General features: G+C 34.8%; 1 protein-coding gene across 9 annotated transcripts in view; it reads right to left on the bottom strand.

Moving 5' to 3' along the window:
* Cntn1 (contactin 1) overlaps positions 1–19495 on the bottom strand; it is a 446523-nt gene that overhangs the window by 59983 nt on the left and 367045 nt on the right. For all 9 annotated transcript variants that reach the window (XM_004874004.4, XM_087199964.1, XM_087199970.1 and 6 more), the window contains one exon: positions 5104–5262. In XM_004874004.4, coding sequence (XP_004874061.1) covers positions 5104–5262 — 159 coding nt within the window. The remainder of the gene's footprint in view (positions 1–5103; positions 5263–19495) is intronic.

The raw sequence follows: 19495 nt of genomic DNA, 5'->3' as shown, positions 1-19495 counted from the left end.
TTTGGCCAAGTTCCTTTCAAGCTCATTGCTATTTCTGGAGTTAGAGAGCAGAGTAATTTGTAAACAGAGGCAAGTACTGAGGATTAGGACTTGGATTGCTACAACTGAATTTATAATTGGTTAGTTCTGGCTCAGGGTGGCGTTTTACAGACAATCTTACACTGAAATGAGATCATGATTGGGTGATGCCACCAGAGGTATCACTATAAAATATATATATATATTCTTCCTATCTAAAAACCATATTCCTTACTTCTTTACTTATTCCAAAGACCATTATATTGGCAACCAGCTAGAAGTACTAATTCATAGATCTATTTACAAATTTCTTGAGGTGCTAAGACTCAGGGTCAAGTTTCTCACTACCCTGTTGGGTATCCTAAGGCCAGTAACTAAATGTAGTTGCCTAGAAACAATGCTTGCTGTGTTGACCTTCAGATTACCCTGACTGGGTGTTTGAGGACTTCAGAAAAAGCTAGAATCACTTTAGAACTAAAAAAAAAAAAAAAGATTGTTTCAAGAATAATTCCAGCCACCTTAATCCCTTGTTCTAGATTTTTGGAAGTTACCTTAGTGGGTCCATGATATTTCCTTAAGGTCCAAATTCAATCACAATTTGTAGGATCCTCCATCTCAATCCAAAAACCAACTATTTGAATTAACCAGCAAGAATTACCCACTCAGAGTTCGAACTAAACAGCAGAGCTCTGTTTGGGACTGGGGAGGAGCATTTCAACGTCTCTCACTGGCTCTGACATAACTACTTAGTCTTGTGTTAGAGGCCCTAGAGACCCAACCCATAGAGTGAACACCTGGAAAAACACAGGAAGGAGCCACAGGTGAAGCACAGTTCCTCCAGCAAAAGAAAACCAAGCTGTGCTCCCAGCAAGCGTGATTCATCGATTCTGCTCTGAAGGGAATTTGAATGGAGACTCAGAAAAACGCAGAAGCTCATTTGAAATGGCAATTAGAGAAAGTGATTGCAAGAGGGAAGGAAGGAGGGAGGGAAGGAGGGAGGGAAGGAGGGAGGGAGGGAAGGAGGGAAGGAGGGAAGGAAGGAAGGAAGGAAGGAAGGAGGGAAGGAGGGAAGGAGAGAGGGAGGGAGGGAAGGAGGGAAGGAGAGAGGGAGGGAGAGAGGGAGGGAGGGAGGGAAGGAAGGAGGGAAGGAGAGAGGGAGGGAGAGAGGGAGGGAGAGAGGGAGGGAGGGAGGGAGGGAAGGAGGGAAGGAGAGAGGGAGGGAGAGAGGGAGGGAGGGAAGGAGGGAAGGAGAGAGGGAGGGAGGGAGAGAGGGAGGGAGGGAGGGAGGGAGGGAGGGAAGGAGGGAAGGAGAGAGGGAGGGAGGGAGAGAGGGAGGGAGGGAGGGAGGGAGGGAAGGAAAAAGAAAGGAAGGAGAGAGCAGTGCAGACAAAAAAAACCCCAAAGGGACAATGTTCTTAACCTGCCCAAGGAAAAACAAATAAATTTAGAACTTGTATTTGACAAATACATCACTTAGACATGAAATTAAAGACATTTTCTGAGGAGCAAAAGCTAAAGGTTTTGACTCTAGTAACCTGAACAATTAGAGGTTTACTGATGGAAACCAACCAAGGAGAAATCCGCTTTTACAAAAAGAAATAGAGAACCTAGCAATGAGTGTATTGGTAAACATAAAGGAACTTTAAAAGCCTTTCAGCAAACTGAGACTAGAAAAGAGCTTTCTCAGCCTGATACAAAGCATACAAGATGACATATTCAAAGCACAGAAAGAAAAAACCTATCAACCATGAATATTACATCAAAATAAATCTACACCTTAAAAATAAAAATGACATGAAGATCCTCCCAGGTAAACAAAACCTGAGAGAATTTGTTTCTAACATATTTGTCTTATAGGTATTAAAGGAAGTTCCTCAGGCTACAAGTATTTGATTCCAGAGAGTAATTTGTAACATCATGGAAAAAATAAGGAGCTGCTAAAGGTATATAATTATAAAAGACATAGTTATTCTCTTTTCTTCTCTTAAACAATTTAAAGGCAATTGCAGAAGACTACATACACAACCAGCTTTCCATATTCCATGAGTTTTACATTCACAGATTTAACCAACTGCAGAAATATTAAAAAAATATTCAAAATCTGTGGAACATTTTCTTGTTATTATTCCCTAAATGATTACAGTATAACAATTAATTACCTAGTATATACATTGTTGTATTAGGTATTATAAGTGATCTGGAGACAATTTAAAGAATGGGAAGATATTTGTAGGTTATATACAAATACCACACCATTTCATATAAAAGACTTAAGTATCCATGGATTTTGATATTCATAGGGATTCTGAAATCATTCCCACAAATACTGAGGGACAACATGCATATATATGTGTGTGTGTGTATGTGTGTGTGTGTGTGTGTGTGTGTGTTATATACATATATAAATGTAAAAAATTGTCTTCTTAAACCTGTAAAACATTGAAATGTAATGTATTTGACTATAGCTACACAAAGGGGCAGGGATAATGAGATTGTAGCAAATGGATACCAAATTAGGAAGACCTTTTAAAAGGGTAGATAAAAATATTAATAAAACAAGCTCTGCAAATATTCATATATGATTGTCTTAGAGTTGTTTAGAGATATAAAGTTATAGAAAGCAGTAAGTGTAATAGAACGATTATTAGGTGGGTAAAGATATGTGGATGTAATATAAATATATATGTAGTAATAATAGAATAGAAAAAGAGGAAGGTGAAACAGAATCATGTAGGAGATATATTCTGTATCTCACTGAAGTTAAGTCTGTAAAAGTTTGAAATCTATTCTGAGAAGTTCAGATGTATCTGTTAAACACAACAGAAATGAATATGTGTACATACACAGTGGCTATCATTAAAGAAATTAGAATTTTTTTTTTTCTGGAAGTACTGGGGATCAAACTCAGGACCTTGTGCTTGCGAGGCAGGTGCAGTGCCACTGAGCTAAATTCCTGGCCCAGAAATTAGAATGTTACACTAGAAATTCTGTACCTAATTCCTGAGAAAGTAGCAAAAAATAAATAGAGTAACAAAATAGTAAAGTATTTGGAAATAAAAATACAATGGCAGCTATAAATAGAACTATATCAATAATATTAAATACTAATGGATTAAATAATTCAATCAAATGACAGATTATCAAAATAAAATAAAATTTCTTTTAAAAATAAATTCCATCTATAGTCTGTCAACAGAAAAAAAAAGTTAGATTCAAAAAAAACAAGCTGAAAAAAAATGCATTAGGAAAGATTCAGGCATGGCTTTGCTCACATCAGGAGTACTCCGCTGAAAACACTACCTCATCATTTTGTCCTGTTTCTCCCTTGCATGCATCACCACCTGACTTACGTATATTTTAATTGTTTATGGGCATCAATCCTATTGGAATGTAAGCTCTTTAACAAGGTGGTGTTTCTATATATTTTTCAGCTGTATTTCTGGCATCTAGATCAGGCCTTACCACACTTGGGTGCATAATAAATATCTAATGAATGAGCTGCACGGGTCTAATATAGTTGCTGGGGTCAGAACCATTAATAAAACAAAGTCTTCACCCTTTGGAACTCAATTTCTATTGGATTTTTTTTTTTTAACGAGACACTTTTTGAATGAGCTGCATAGCAAACATATATAAGTAATTAATGAAAATGATTGTAATTAAAATTCCTTTTTTGGATCCAAACCGAATTTTCACCATTTGTTTATTTCATTTTGCTCTCCAGGATTTATAATCAGTGTCCATAGCTAGATTTCTAATGTTATCTATAGTTTCATCATTATTGTGTTTATCATTCTCTTCATACAATTAGAAACTTTCTATATTTTAAATTTATCAAACATCTAATCTGGATTTCTAAGTAATAGCATCTGATTTTGTCTAGCATATATATATACAAACTTCTTATAACCATAAGCACCATATCATGGAAATATTTCACCTGTGTCCAATTCATTTGAACTATATACCCTAATGAGGAGAATTATTTGATCCTGAGATATAGCCTAAATCTTTGTAACAGATGTTAAATTTATATTTGGTTCATTTTCTTTGGGAGGAAACAAAATCATACAAATAAATCTAAATTAAATCATCTTAGTGAGCAATATAACAAAATTCCATTCCATTAAGAAAAAGTTAAAAAGACAGCAAGTTTGAGACAGAGATTTGTTTTTTAGTTTTTGAAAGGAAGAAACGTCTTATTTACCACTCATCCTTTATTTCCTCATTAGTGACAAATGAGAAAAGCTCTCTCTACTTCTCTTCTTTATATATCTAAAAAAATGCAGCCACAAGTTTGTTTTAAAATATTACATTACTGACAGACATAAACACTTTATTTTACCAAAAATATCTTCCATCTTCTTTTATGGTACAGGTGAAAATACACCAATGTGTGATATTCTAGATTAGTCATGATCAATAGCAATGGTAATAGTCACAGACAATTCTTATTTTTCCTGATCAACTTGTAGAACATCTTAATATAAGATAAGAAAAAGTGTTTATTTTTTATTTTTTTGGTACTGGGGATTGAACTTGGGTCCTTGCGCTTGCGCAGCAGGCAGCAAAACCACTGAGCTAAATCCCCGGCATAAGAAAAAGTTTGAAAGATCCAAAACTTTAAACATTTTTAAGGTTATAGGGAATAAAATGTGTAAATTTAATATTTATGGTCAGTATGGCTTTTTTAAGATGCAGGACTATAGCACCTATATTATTAGATGAGTCATAAATAATGTTATATGTACCATTTGCCAAAACAATGACTTCCCAAAGATTTTTTTGCCAGTAAATCTTAATATTACATACAGTTCAAATAAGAAACCCTGGAGGCCTTTCTTTTTCCATTACAGATTTAGACAATCTACTTCTTCCACTGCAACTTCAAAATGATTAAATGTTTAAACTCCATGTAGTTTTTCTCATTACCAAAGAACTGGATGGAACAGTAAAATAAAAATGGTAAAAAAACAAAGCATTTCAAAGTAGAAAATGAAATTCTAAAACTTTCAAGTTTTAATTTTTGATTTAAAATGTTCACATAAATCTTTGAAACAGATTAACCATATAAAGAAAACGTACCTGTTTTTGCATCTTTCCAGTCATCTGAAAGAATAGTCTTGGTCTGGATGGTGTATTTAGAGATAGGACTATGATTGTCAGACCCTCGACTCCAAGTGAGGGCCACAGAAGTGGCTCTAATATCTTCTATTCTCAGACCACCCGGAGGGCCTGGGGGGCCTGGAATGAAATTGGGGTAATGAATCAATGAATTCCAACTAGTGAATTAAATATACATTAGACTACCAAAAGTCCTTCTTGCAATTAATCCAAACATTTTTCCAGTATGATCAGTGTTGTTGTAGTATTTCTTTTAAATATAGACCCTAAAAATGAAAACATCATTTATGGTTTCCACTGAATTACAGTATATCATGTGTCTCTTTTTAAGAGAGAAGATAAATGCTGTCATTAAAAAACAGTATTATCATTCAGGATGTATATGATAATCTTTGACATATGATAACATGTGACATCAACAAGACTTGATACGGATGGCAGCATCAGTGAATTTAGTGAATGTTTGCCAAATTCATGAATCATATATAATAGCACAACTCAGTCCAGATATGTCAATACTTGATCACATGTTTCATTCTGACTATACAAAATAGAAGAAATACTTTCTTATAAGCCTAAATGCTATAGTATTAACCCTAATGATAAAATAGTAATCTATTTCATTCAGAGTAGAGTCATTTTATGAATCATCTTGGGTAATAAAATTTCATATTATTTATAGTAATAAAAACAATATTAAAAGAAAGGTTGTTTCTCATATAAAATAGTGAAAACAATCAACAGCTCATAGATATGTGCCATGACTGCTCTGTAAACATCACATTATATGTTGAGTCTTGAGACAGAAGAATTTATTGCAGAACATGAAATAAAATTCAAAGTAGACTGTCATAAATGTCATAGCCTAGTGACATGGTTATTTATTTATTTTCCGAACTGAGGGCACTGTGCTGAGTAGTTAAGATGAAAAAATACGTGCGACACAACTTTTGGGCTTTGAGTAGCTTTTTGACTTGGAAAACGTGAAATGGACCAGCAAACAAGTATAATGAAAAGTAGCAAATGCCATCATAATCCTATACAAGATACTTCTATTTTGAATCAGGCTTTCTTCTTCGCAAAAATAAGGGGGGAACAGTATTTAAAGTGATAAAGGGGCAGCTAATGCTTACAATTTTAAGGCAGCTTCTTGGTTAATAGATCCCTCCTAGAACAGTCAGTTCAGAAAATGCCATCATTTGTTTTCTTTGCCCCAGAAAGGAGACCATCCTTAACTAAAAACATCCTATTGAATGTAACAATCAATCAGATTTGATTAAGTAACACTTTAATTTTGGGGGGGGGTACCAGGGATCAAACTCAGATCCTTGTGCTTGCAAGGCAGGCGGCAAAACCACTGAGCGAAATCCCTGGCCCAATACTTTCATTTTTGAAACAATGAATTTAGGGCTAATGATATTGTTATCTTTTAGCTAAAAGTAAATACTATCCTAATTTTATATTAGATGAAGTGATTAGCCTAAATGACTTTTTTTCTTCCATATGGGCTTTGGTCTTTACAGAGGTATGGGCAATATCTCAAACCTTCACCAATTTCCTTATGCTTGGCCCCAAGAAAGAAAAGAATTTGAAGGTCAACAAATGTATCATTACTAATATAAAGTAACACAAGACACAGCCTATTGATTATAGTAAATTTTATTATTTAGATATATATCATATATCCATATAATAAAGTAAATAAATTTTCATGCATTTCTCACTCTAATAGTGTACTTAAACTGTGTTTGATTACTATAAGTATTTGATATTAAATAACTGAACAGACACATAAAGAATGTAGACCACAGTTGATATTCAGAAAAAACATATTATATTTTTCATATGTAAAAAACCACATTGAAATACAGTGAACACTGTTGATCAAAACCAAGAAGTTCATTAATTCACAAAAAGCATCATCTCAATACAATTACTGAGTAGACTATTTCAGAATATTAAAATACAAAATTAGAGATGTAAACTAAAATAAATAATTTTTAACAGGAAAATAATCATTTATAACTTAGGCATTCAAATACTTTTTCCAAGCATCAAGGGTGTGGCATTTGAAAATGTTAAAGTGAACTTAAAAAAAATTATTAGAGTCTGATGTGACTCTGACGTCATAGAATGTTTAACCACTAAATTCTAAATCATTTCCCTGCTGTTATCCTTTTATGTTCTTGGAGTTTCAAATGAACAATATTTTCACAAAGATTATATTAAAAAGCAGTCTATTTTTGTGTATTTGTTGGCACATTGTCTCCATAATAATTTTACTCAGTCATCTATTCACTGAAGAATAATATTAGCCTGTAAAACATGTATTTATATTATGATGTACAGTTATGTTTGTCAGTTTTTCCTTGGATATATATCTGGCCTATAGTGGAATCTTGATACATATTTGGTAACTATGTAAAGTAATTTATTATATTTACTCCATTTATATGAACATAATGGACATCTGTAGTACAATCTTCATTCTCACACTTGCCTTAAAATACTAGATAGGAGGAGGAGGAATTCAGAGGACAAGTGGAGAGCGGCAAGCAAGCAAGAATTTGGGGGTTTGAGAAGCAAGCAAGATTGAGTTAGAACAGCGTTCATTTGAAGTTTTGTGCCCTGGTTTATCTTGGTCAAGTTTCTTAAATTTACCAAGATTTCATTTTCTCATGTGTAAAATAGAAATAATATAAATTGATCATATTAGGTTGTTGGTAAAATTAAATATGAAATGATTAATTTTTCAATGAAAATAATTAATTGAAAAATGTAGTGCTAGGTCTTGTCATAAGAAGCCCTTAGTAAACCTTAATTATTAAAACTATTAATGTCATTATTCCTATAGGAGTTTTCAAAGTGTCTTAGCTACCTGGCAGCAGTAATTATTAGCACTTGTTAATTGTTGTTATGGATCTTTCACCAAATTGCTCATTCACGATTTGTCACTAAAAAGAAAGCAACAGCCTCACAAGTAAAGTGTTTTCTAGTAAATTTGATGGAGGTGAGGAAAAGTCTGGAGAGTGAAGACACTCTAGTATATCCTCAGGAATCAGGATGTGGCCAAACTGGGACAGTAACACTGTGGAGACAAACACCAACAGCCTGAGTCCAACTCAGCAGCTTGCAACGCCTCCCAGAAGGAAGGTTTTCCAGAGTGGAGCCTGAGACATAAATGCTATGATAGAAAACAAAATAATGAAGCTACTTGTTCTCCAGGACAAAGGTATTTTGGAACCGACAACTGTTTTGATTTTGTCAATGAAAAAATAGTATATAATTCAGACCCTAAAAGTTCCTTTTTTAAAACTTCCATTACCTCAACAAATCCTTCAGAAATGAATGGAAGCCAGGGAAAACAAAAGCAAGTGAACTGTTCCGTGCAGCTTATTTCATTATTACCTCACTAATATCTCTTCAGGAGTTTCTCAGGTTGTTCTCCACCATGTAGTTCATGACTCCTAAGAGCACTGCTGTCATGAAACACAAACTGCTCAGATGCAAAGGACTTTAAGAATTTAAACTGCTTTTAAAATTCGTACATATAGTAGATGGCAGATTATTTTAGTCTTCTACTTTTTCTTTCTTTAATTTTAATTACTAAGAATTTCAGGTGGGGAGAATAAAAGGAACTCAAATATTTCTCACTAGCCCTGTCAAAGCAATTATCTCATTACTTCTTATCGAAATCTCTCATTACCATCTCCTCCCACCTCATAGCCTTATATCTTATATGTTCATATATCATATCCCTACACAACCTGTGGGTTTTGTTTCCTGATTCTTTTAGATGCTACCAAAATGTCATCATGAGTGGACACCACTAATTGTGTGAGGTCTGTCCAGCTGCTGAATTCCTCTCTTATAAAAGTAACATACAGGGCCGGGCCGGGGATTTAGCTCAGCAGTGCCACTGCCTGCCTCACAACCACAAGGTCCCAAGTTTGATCACCGGTCCCCAAAAAAAGTAGCACACAGAGTTCAACGATGATTTTTTTTTCTTGCATCCTCTTTTCCCATTCAAAATCACAGTGTTCTTTTGATAACTTTCTTTGGCCTATCTTTTGTATTCCCCGGGGAGAGGCTGTCACATTAACTATTCCTCCTTTTCTACATTTATTAAAGATCTCTTGCAATTTCTGCTTTCCACCCATGTATTATTTCTATCTGATTTTAAATATGCCTCTCAAAAAAAAAATACGCCTCTCAGAGACAGCTGATTAACAATGTTCCATAAAACCTTCCCTATGGGGGATAAACGATGGACCAAAGTCCTTGATAGTGTTATTTCTACACTGTGGGGCCTTCAAAGTTTGCTAAAAAGAGTCTACAAATAATTGCTGAGACTCGTTTCTCCCACTGTTTTTACCTATGAGGACTTTGGAATGAATCATAATCATCCTCTATCATTTGCAGTTCAATGCAGATTCTCATTTGCCACATCCAAATTCTTTTCTTTAAATTTCTTTTGGTTTTGAACATATTTAGTATTAAATCACTAACTATCAGCACATAATAGAAATAGTTTGATATTGAATGTAGATTGCACACTTCAGAGCTCATTTAAGCCAATTCTGTGTGCTTTATGAAAACATGTTAAGTCTAGAAAGATTCTCAGGGGCATCCAGCAGTCTGTCAGTGGTAGAATGCAGGGTCAGGACAAGACACAGGTTTTCCTGTGCCCCATAAGAGAAAATGTCCATTTGTAGATTCAGATCATACAGCTCCACTGTGTCTGTCTGCAAAAGGCTTCCAAAGAATTAACTGAACACCCGCGAGTTTACACTATTGGTCTCTTGGATTATCTACATTATTTAAACTAGGTATAAACTCATAAGAACATAAAATTTATATGACATAAAATCTTTTAGTAAATAACAAAAGGAAGTTTATACTGCATGTGCTAATAAATATTACATCTTGTATTGAGTACTTAACTATATCAGAGTCACTGTCAACTCTTTCATAATTCTTGCAAATAAATCTGCGATGTAGATGCTCTTATTTTCCATATTTTACTCATAAGGACCACAGTTATCTGGCCAATAAATCACATAGTTGACATTTGAACCTAATGAACTTTTCAATAACTATGCTAAAAACAATAACTTAAAATAGGAAATCAAGGGCCGGGGATTTAGCTCACTGGCACCATGCTTGCCTTGCAAGCACAAGGTCCTCAGTTTGATCCCTGGTACAAAAAAAAAAAAAAAAGGATTATCAAAAATAGCACTATTGGCATTGGATTTAAAATAGCATCGATCTGGGCCGGGGATTTAGCCCAGTGGTTTCGCCGCCTGCTGCGCAAGCGCAAAGACCCGAGTTCAATCCCCGGTACCAAAAAAAATAAATAAAATAAAATAGCATTGATCACTTTCCATTGGTGAATTTTCTTATTGGGAAGAATATTAATAACTTGGGAACAAGTGTATATTTTGGCAAAAAAGACTGAAAGTGTAATACACTATTCATAGTTTTAAAAATCTGTATCAAATCTGTTAATGAAGATCAACATATCACCCATTTATGAATTCATAGTATATTTCCAGCTTTTTTCCCCCTATAGAACTGGATACTGAACATAGGGCCTTTGCACTGAGCTACAACCCTACCTCTTTAAAATTTTTTTAAATTTTATTTTAAGGCAGTCTCAGTTTCCCAGGCTGGGCTTGAACTCGTGACCCTCCTGCCTCAGCCTCCCATAGTGTTGGGATTACCATACCCTATTTATACATCTCCAGTTTTCTTGATCACCATAAAAATATTTTCCAGACTTTGTTAATATTTTTATGTATTAAGGACCAGGGATTTAGCTCAGTGGTTCTGCCACCTGCCTTGCAAGCACAAGGTCCCGAGTTTGATCCCCAGTACCAATATATATATATAGTGTATTAATGAAAGATAGATGTGATTTCCACTTAATTCTCATTCATATTTAAATAATTACAAAGAAAATACAGAATCATACAAAGATCAGTTGAAACATTTGAAGATAGTGATTACTCACATTATAAGTTGACCATATTTTCTCAATCAATAATACATTAAAATTGTTGATAAATTAAACTAGGCAGAAAATTTGAAATTTAGACCCCTTAAGATTCAGAGAAACATAGAGCAGGTATGAATACACTGTGAGCATCACCTAAATTAGTGATACTGCTTAGAAGTTGCCCTGACCTGCTCTCTCCCTTTAAATACTATAGCTGGCTTTTCAAACAACTGTAGGTGAAGCAGCCCACCCCAAACCATTGGTCTTTTAGGGACCTCCCTTCACATAGCACACTCTTAGTTTTGCTTTTTTTTTTTTGGTACCGGGGATCGAACTCAGGACCTTATTATGCTCAGGAGGCAGGTGTAGCGCCACTGAGCTAAATCCCCGACTGAAACTGTTCTATTGTAAACCTTGCCAATCCGAGATTGGTACCAAGTAGAAAAGATATTTTATTATTCTCTTTTTCTCTGTTAATGTCCCACTAAGTAATTAAAACCAAAGCACTACCTAAAATACCCTATGGTTCAATGTTTATTTTTACCAAAATGAAAACTGCCAACAAAAAGTTTGAAGATGCTAAGGAAATGAAAAATATTTCAGAATTAGCAATGCTTGTTTTTAAAATAATTTCAAATGAAAGTTGCTGAGAGAGAAAAGACGTAAGTTATATTAGGAATGTGGAATGGTACTCAAATAAGTCCACTGAATTCCCATTGCAGATATTATCTTGCCCCGAAAATTAGTTAAGACAATGACTCTATAATAATTTTATAAAATGCAAATTAACGTTGTGTGATCTCCTTGATTTTTAAACCTGTACTAAGACAAAACTAAATATTAAATATATCTACCATGTGATGAGTTTGGTAGTTTTCTTAACCTCTGACATTAATAAAAGTGAACTTAGTTCCTAATTAAAAATGATATCAAGATGAAAGGCAAGTCAGTGTAACAGGATAATTTTTCTATTTGATACGGATGTAGTTTGTTTAAACAAGAATGATCTCCCTTTCTTGGTTACCAGCCACACTTGCCATATGTTTTCTTTCTTCTTTTTCCCTTTTTCAGATTATAGATTCTTGCCTGGTCTTGGCAGTTTAATTTTAGGTATGAGCTATGTAGAGAGATGCCCACAATGATGACTAATACACATGTCTCCATGGTGATATTTACAGACACTTGAAAACATCAATGTCTTACTAAACTGGACATTGATCTAGACTTCAGGTCCAAATTTTAAGATAGTTCCTTCTGTGATAGCAACAGACTAAAAATAGAAAGATGGAAATAGGTAACATCTTCAACCAGGGACATTTATTCCCTGACAATGACTATTTTAAAAATAAAACCATATAGGTAATGATTTAAGAATAGATCCTTATCCCTCAAAGACTTCCTGAGTGTTCTTCCAACCATAGATGGAGTTGCTGGAATTACTAAATGAGAAGGCCAAATAGTATCTCATACCTAAATATAAAACCTTTTGAGAAGAACAAAAGTATTTCTTATGAAGAAACAAGAATTTTGAGCATGTCTCTTTGATCAAAAGAGGGAAAAGAAAGTAATTTCAAACAGTGAAATTTAAGGACTCCCCCCAAGAGAATTACATTCACTTAGATTTTAATCCTCTCTTTATGCCCAAGTCCTTACAATAAAAATTTCACTCTTCTTTCCAAATGCAAAGACCAAAAAGGCTAATGGCAAGAGTTAACAAATTTAATGTGAATGCATGTTGTTAATGGTTTAGCCAATCTTTGAGTAATTCTTGTTGTTGAGATGATGTTTCCCTACGCATACTGTCCATGTGTACTTCCCAATCCCAGGAATTGTTCCAAGACCCTTCAGGGCCAAGGTCTGTCTTCCACTGCTTCCTGATGCTTTTCATTCCTTCCCATCAAGAAATATGAATGGCATTAGGACTCACAAAGCATCTTGAGTACCGTCCCTCTTAGCTTACATCCTAATTAAGATGATACACTGAATTTGAAAGCAACATTGTTCATTACCTGCTTAAATAAATCAAACAGTTCATGCAGCAGCAGCAATAGCTATTGTATTATAATTCAGGAGTTCCCCATACAATTTTCAAGTAATAAGCTAACTTCTAAGATATATAATTTTAAAGCAAAACAGGACAGGAATCTACAAAAACTTTCACTTGGCAATATATACATATATACATGATGCACTGGGTTAGTCCACTATGCGTTGTTTTCAGGAATTAGTAAAGCTGTGTGATTATGTTTGTAAAAATCTTTCTGCCCAAAAGAAGTTGCAAAATGGGAAACATCCTCTAAGAACTAGGCTGTGGCAGAAAAACAAATTGCAGAAGCTACAAGATGGAGTTAATTCGTCAAATCTAGTATAATATGTTACAAAAAAAAAAAAGCTTTCACACAAATGGTGAGTGTCAACGGTCACCAGGTTGGAGGCAGGCTTGCACAGACGGGGAGAAAGGGATCCACCATGTTTTTCTCTCCATCTTGTCTGTTTTTACCTGCAAGAGGAAAGATCAGTGCTGAAGGGAGAGTGTGCATGTCCAGCTCTGGGCAGGAAGCCATGACCTTTGGGTATCTAGACCTTTCCTTGACAGGTAAACTGAAATCACTCATAAATAGCTATCTTCTTCTAGGCACTGAGCATGGGAAGTTCAGAGGACCAAAGGCAGAAATGACAAGCTTTGCCCTTATGGAGCTTCTCTTCCTCCTAAGCAGTGACTTTCTAAAGAACCAGAGTCCTAACTGGAGTCTTTCCACACACACACAAATAAAAACCAATCAACACAACCCATAAAGCAGAACTAGACACTTTGTAAATTTCATTCCATGTGTTACAAGTGTAACTCATAAAGCATATTCTTGTGCCTTCAAAACTTTAAAACACACACATACAGTATAAAATTAAACAATAGTTTGTAAAAGGTACTTGGGGCTGGATGCCATGAGAGCTTGTATCTAGGTAATATTTATTGTTGTATCTATCCCTATGTATTAGTGGCAAAGTGAATGAAAATAAAGGAAAATATTTATTAATAGTTGTCATGAGGGGCCGGGGATTTAGCTCAGTGGTTCTGATGCCTGCCTTGCAAGTGCAAGGTCCCAAGTTTGATCCCCAGCACCAAAAAAAATAAAATAGTTGCCATGAGTAATGTGTAAACTATAACTATTAAGTATTCGCTTCCATAAAAATGGTATCTGAGGATTACAGCAGTAAACTGACTAGCCTAAGACCACAGGTTATTACAGTAGATATCTATTTTTCCCTAATGCCAAAGGCCACAGCCTTTCCATTATGCCATGCAGATCTTTTAAAAATTGTATATTTACATTAGTATAATTATATTATTTAAGAAAATTGTGTAACAGGCAGACGACCATCCATCTTACCTCTATCTCCTACCCATAAAGAAGTTTGTTCTTAGAATTAGTCCACTTTATAGCCACTATTGTCCCTTGGTGATGGTTATTAAAATAAAAGAAATAGTATTTAGGAAAATTTGCCTCTGCTGAAAGTTTGTTGTAAATTTAGTCCTATGGCAAATTGGCAACAAAGGTCACTTTTAAACCTTTTAGATGAGAAATGAAATTGCTAATTTCAGATACATTTTCCCCTTTAAATAAGGGTTTGGATAGCTTTTGCTACATTACCAGAGCTTGCTCCCCTTTGAATTGACAGTTTTAGGTCTGGAGAAGGGGCTGTGACGAGCCATACAGTGAGCTGCCTAGGCTCCTCTAGAGCAGGGTTCTGGGGATCATCCCCGCTGTCTAATCCCCAGAATCAGGGGTCTGACATATCCCTATCACTACCAACCATGCTCCAGGAGAAACTCTCAGGGTGTGTGAAGAGGCAGATCAATCTGTTTATTCAGACCCCATAGGAATGCAGAAAGCTGATGCTCAGAGGCGTGTCCTTCATGCAGACTCTAAACTATTCAGAGAGACTCATGCAGGGATCCCCTCATGATGACACGTCACAAATCATTTGCTACTGATAGAACTGAGAATGTAGTAGTCTGAATGCTGTTTATTTACACATTTGTAGGGGTTTATGTGATGTATATGATACATATATTTACACACACGATATTCAAGTGAGGGTAAATCTGCCTATCTTCTCAAACACATATCATTTGTTTTTGGAAAATATTCAACATATTTTTCGGCTAACATTTAAAAACACACAGTATATTATCAATATCTACAGATTCCACAAGTGAATGAGATCATAGTGTACTCATCTTTCTATGCGTAGCTCACTTCACTTAACATGATGACCTGTAACGCAATCCATGTGCTAAATGACACAATTTCGTCCTTTTTATGGCAGAGCACATATATGTATATATTTATTTTTTTTTCTAAAATGTAAGTGGATTTGACGTTATCCCTGTAATATGCAAACATGCAGTCATTTGCATCCCAATGCACTTTCAAACAAAGGGGCTGGTGCTTTAGAAGTGCCCTAAGAAATGCAGATAAAGCTCAGCAATGGGCGGTTAGAAATTACAATAGCCATTTTTTAACATTTTTTATAAAATAGTGTTTTTTGTTTAGGAAGAAAAAGTTTTTGAATTTATGCCAGCCTTGTGATAACAGATGAGAGAATAATATGCAGTTAAACATAATGGAGGAGTGCTGGTGCGCAGGAGGCTGTGGGCCACTCCCTGCCGCTCCACCAGAATGGGCCTTTGGACTCACAGGTGGATTTCACCTGGCGGGTCCTGAAACACACTTTGGAGAATAGGGGAGGAGGCACAATGGTCTGCTAAACCTTCAACATTTCTCCCTTTTCCTTAGAGTATTTTTCACGTAATCGTAGTAATAATGATGGGAGTTAGGGGAGCCACGTGACAGGATTTCAAAATCACTGAACTTCGGAGTGTAAAAGGTTTTTGCTGAGGCACCTTCATTCTTATTTGTTTAGATGCAAAATACAATTCAGGGGCCGGGGATTTAGCCCAGTGATTCCGCCACCTGCCTCGCAAGCGCAAGGTCCCAAGTTCAATCCCCGGTACCCAAAAAAAACCAAAACAATTCAGGACCTAATGCAATTCCCAACAGCCTGGTGGGGTTGGCAGGTGGCAAGGGGACAGTGGCAGTGGGAAGCCAGCCTGCAAAAGGCACCAGCAGGACAGAACTGCAGTCTTGAAACTTGACAGGGCAGACTTGCCACCAATTATACGTAATAAAATAATTTTGTTTGAAAGGGATTTTACATCACTAAGCCCTTTCTTGGTTATTTTTTCAGTAATTAAGCTAAAGGGTTTTTGTCTTCTTTTGTTTAATAATAAGAACTGAAAAGAGATAATATTAATGAAATTAATTTTAAATAACCTAAAATTGTACTCTACTCTCTAACTTGCCTTGGAATTATTAATGACTCGAATCATTTTGGGGAACAATGGAATTAACTTGATGAACTAAGTACCACATACCAACTGTGGTAGAGAAGTATAATAAAAATACATGGTCTGATTTCTGTATTTGGAGAAGTTAAAAATTGAGAAGAGTTAAGTTTAGGTAACTACGTTTGGAACATTGGTATCTGCCTACACTCTAGCTTTATAATGTGATAATTGAAGAATGTTTTAAAATTTTCCTTGCCAATGAAATTTATATGAAAGTCCTATCGCTATATACATTGTAATCTATTTAAAAAATTTGAATGAACTATTTTTAATACGTAAGAATTATATGTTGTAAAAGAAAAGCAGAAAATACACATCAAAATTTCAGTTAACCATTTTTAATCCGAAGAGTGCACTATAAAATCAAGCTTTACCATCACCTACTCTGTTTACTATTTTGCTATGTAAGTCTAACTGTATGAAGTTATCTAGCTGAAGAAAACATGTTTCCAGTTACTATAGCTTCCCCTTGTTTGTTATTAGGTTAACCTTAAGTATACCATAGGCACAAATAAAATTGCAAAGTCCATTATCAATGACTTTCCATAGAATAAGCATTTCTTGCTGAAGTAGAAAAAGACTGCCATTTAACTGGTCCACATTGATGATTTTATGTTATTGAATATATCTACATTAGTGTTGTTATATTGTGCTACAAGAACCACTCCGCATTGCTAATGTTATATCTAAAGTCAAAACTTGGATTCAAAACTTGCTCTTCTACTAAGTAGCTGCTGTACATCTTTGGGCAAGTAACTTAGCCTTCTTGGACTCAGTTTCATCTGTATGTGAAAGGGTGATAATAACAACACCTGTCGCTTAACACTGTCTGCTAAATAGTATCTTTAGTAAATGTGATATATCTTTATGTAATAAACATATATGATACACAAGGTATATTTCATTATAATATACTCTGAAATGATAATATTGATTATATCACATCTATTAAACTGTTTTTATTTTATATTCATAATACATCTTTTTACAGTATAATGATTAGAGCTACAAAAATATAATATTTTAGCAACAAGTCAAAATTATCTTCCAAATATTAACAATTACCATGTATTAACTTATAGGACTTTGGATATCATGCATCATTTGTATATGCTCTCAATCAGTGACATACTTGGCATAATTTTCAGCTTATCTTGGCATAGTTTTCTAGGAAATACACACAGATGTATAAAGCTACATGCAGCACTGCAGTGCAGAGTGTAAGTGCTCACAGCGCTTATTGAGTCCTGAAATACTTTCCTCCCTTCTGAAATGAAATAAAGAAGCAACAAGTTGTTGATTATTATTTAATGATGCCATGGATACAGACCAACTGTGCAAAAGAAGAAAGTCCAGTTGGTCAAAAACTAACCAGCTTGATTACAAGACAGAGACCCAGAAGTAATCAATTTACATTCAATGCACATTGAGAAATATAAAATCAAATCACTGATATTGCTTAAAACTCCAGTAGCAACTGAAAAAGTGGCTATTTTTACCAGTTTAGTTTTTTGTTTTTTTTTTAAAAAGAGAACTATTAAGTTCTAACTTTGAAGCAATCTACCATTTCCTAAATTCTGTGTTTTTTATAACCAGATATGCAATTCAGCTCAATATTTCAACTTTAATATATAACAATTATGGAGAAATGGTTCCTAATAGCTTTACTTTGACCTGAATTTGAGTCTCAGATGGAAGAGGAATGCTTAATTTCTGGGCAGGCTTTGCTATTAATAGCTGTATTACTGCGGTTTGGTACAGAGTAGGGTCGGAATACCTCTGAATGGCGCCCAGTCCGTCATGGGTCCAGCCAGTGTGGGCAGGAAGGACCATTTTGCTGTCTCCATCCTCCAAGCCTGACTGAGACAGAATCTTTAGTTTGTGCTGTGGTGAGATTTCCTTGGCCAAAGCAAGTGGAAAGCATAGGCGATTATCCAAATATCTGAGGTGACTCTGTATTTTTCTGCCCCAAATACTTGCAAAGCTACCTCTTCAATTTGACTATGATGATCTGAACTCTGATCTTTTCTGCCTATGTAAGTTTGTCTCTCTTCTGGATCTCCTATGTGTACATGTGTGTGTGCATGTGCTCATGTGTGCATGTGTTGAGGTATGTATATACCAAAATGCTAAATTTGATGTACCACATGGAATTATATCTATTCTTCTTATATCACAGTGATTAACCTGATAAATCTTTTTGAATTAACTTTACTCTGTCATGTCTTAATAATAATTTTAGTATAAATCTAAATTCATTTTTAAGGATCATAATTTAAATATAAGGATTATGGAGCATAATGTGAAAGTTTATACCAGATACCACAGAAATCTAAACTTTTAACAGATTCACTATTCTGTTGACTTCACTAGTATTCGAGGTTCCTGTTTTAGTCATACAGATAGAACCTTAACACAAGAGTTGGTGACTTAACCTTTTTCTAACAAATGCTTTTATATTTTATCTTTTCCCATAATATTTTCTTAATTAAATCATTTTTTTCTTAGTATATGACAGACAATAGGAAGAAAAAAAGGAAAGAAACATTTTAGCAGAAACTGAAACAGGCATTTTATGACTTAGTAGTAATGATTCTAAAGCAGGCTTGGTTAATCTTTTGGATATGGAGTTTTAGAAATTAATTATAGATTTTATTTATTCATTCTTTATGGTAGAGTCCTACTACAATGAAAACACCGGACTGAGATTCCAAGATGATTGTGCACCAGTAAGTAGATGGACAATATGAAGAAGGCACTTTTTTCAAGAGTCCAAGTTGGTAAAATAAGTGGGTAAGAATTGTTTAGATGGCCTTTAGGATTAATTCTAGATTTAAAATTGTGTTTTAAAATGTCCATACAACTGTAGAAATTTTATATAGTCACTGTGAAGAAATTAGACCAAAAAAAATGGAATTAATCATTTGCCAAGAATGGAATGACTA

This window comes from Heterocephalus glaber, unplaced genomic scaffold (assembly GCF_053883595.1).
Source record: "Heterocephalus glaber isolate CG9 unplaced genomic scaffold, H.glaber_assembly_v1.0 deba00001733, whole genome shotgun sequence".
Classification (NCBI taxonomy): domain Eukaryota; kingdom Metazoa; phylum Chordata; class Mammalia; order Rodentia; family Bathyergidae; genus Heterocephalus; species Heterocephalus glaber.
This window is presented reverse-complemented; position numbering and strand designations above follow the sequence as displayed.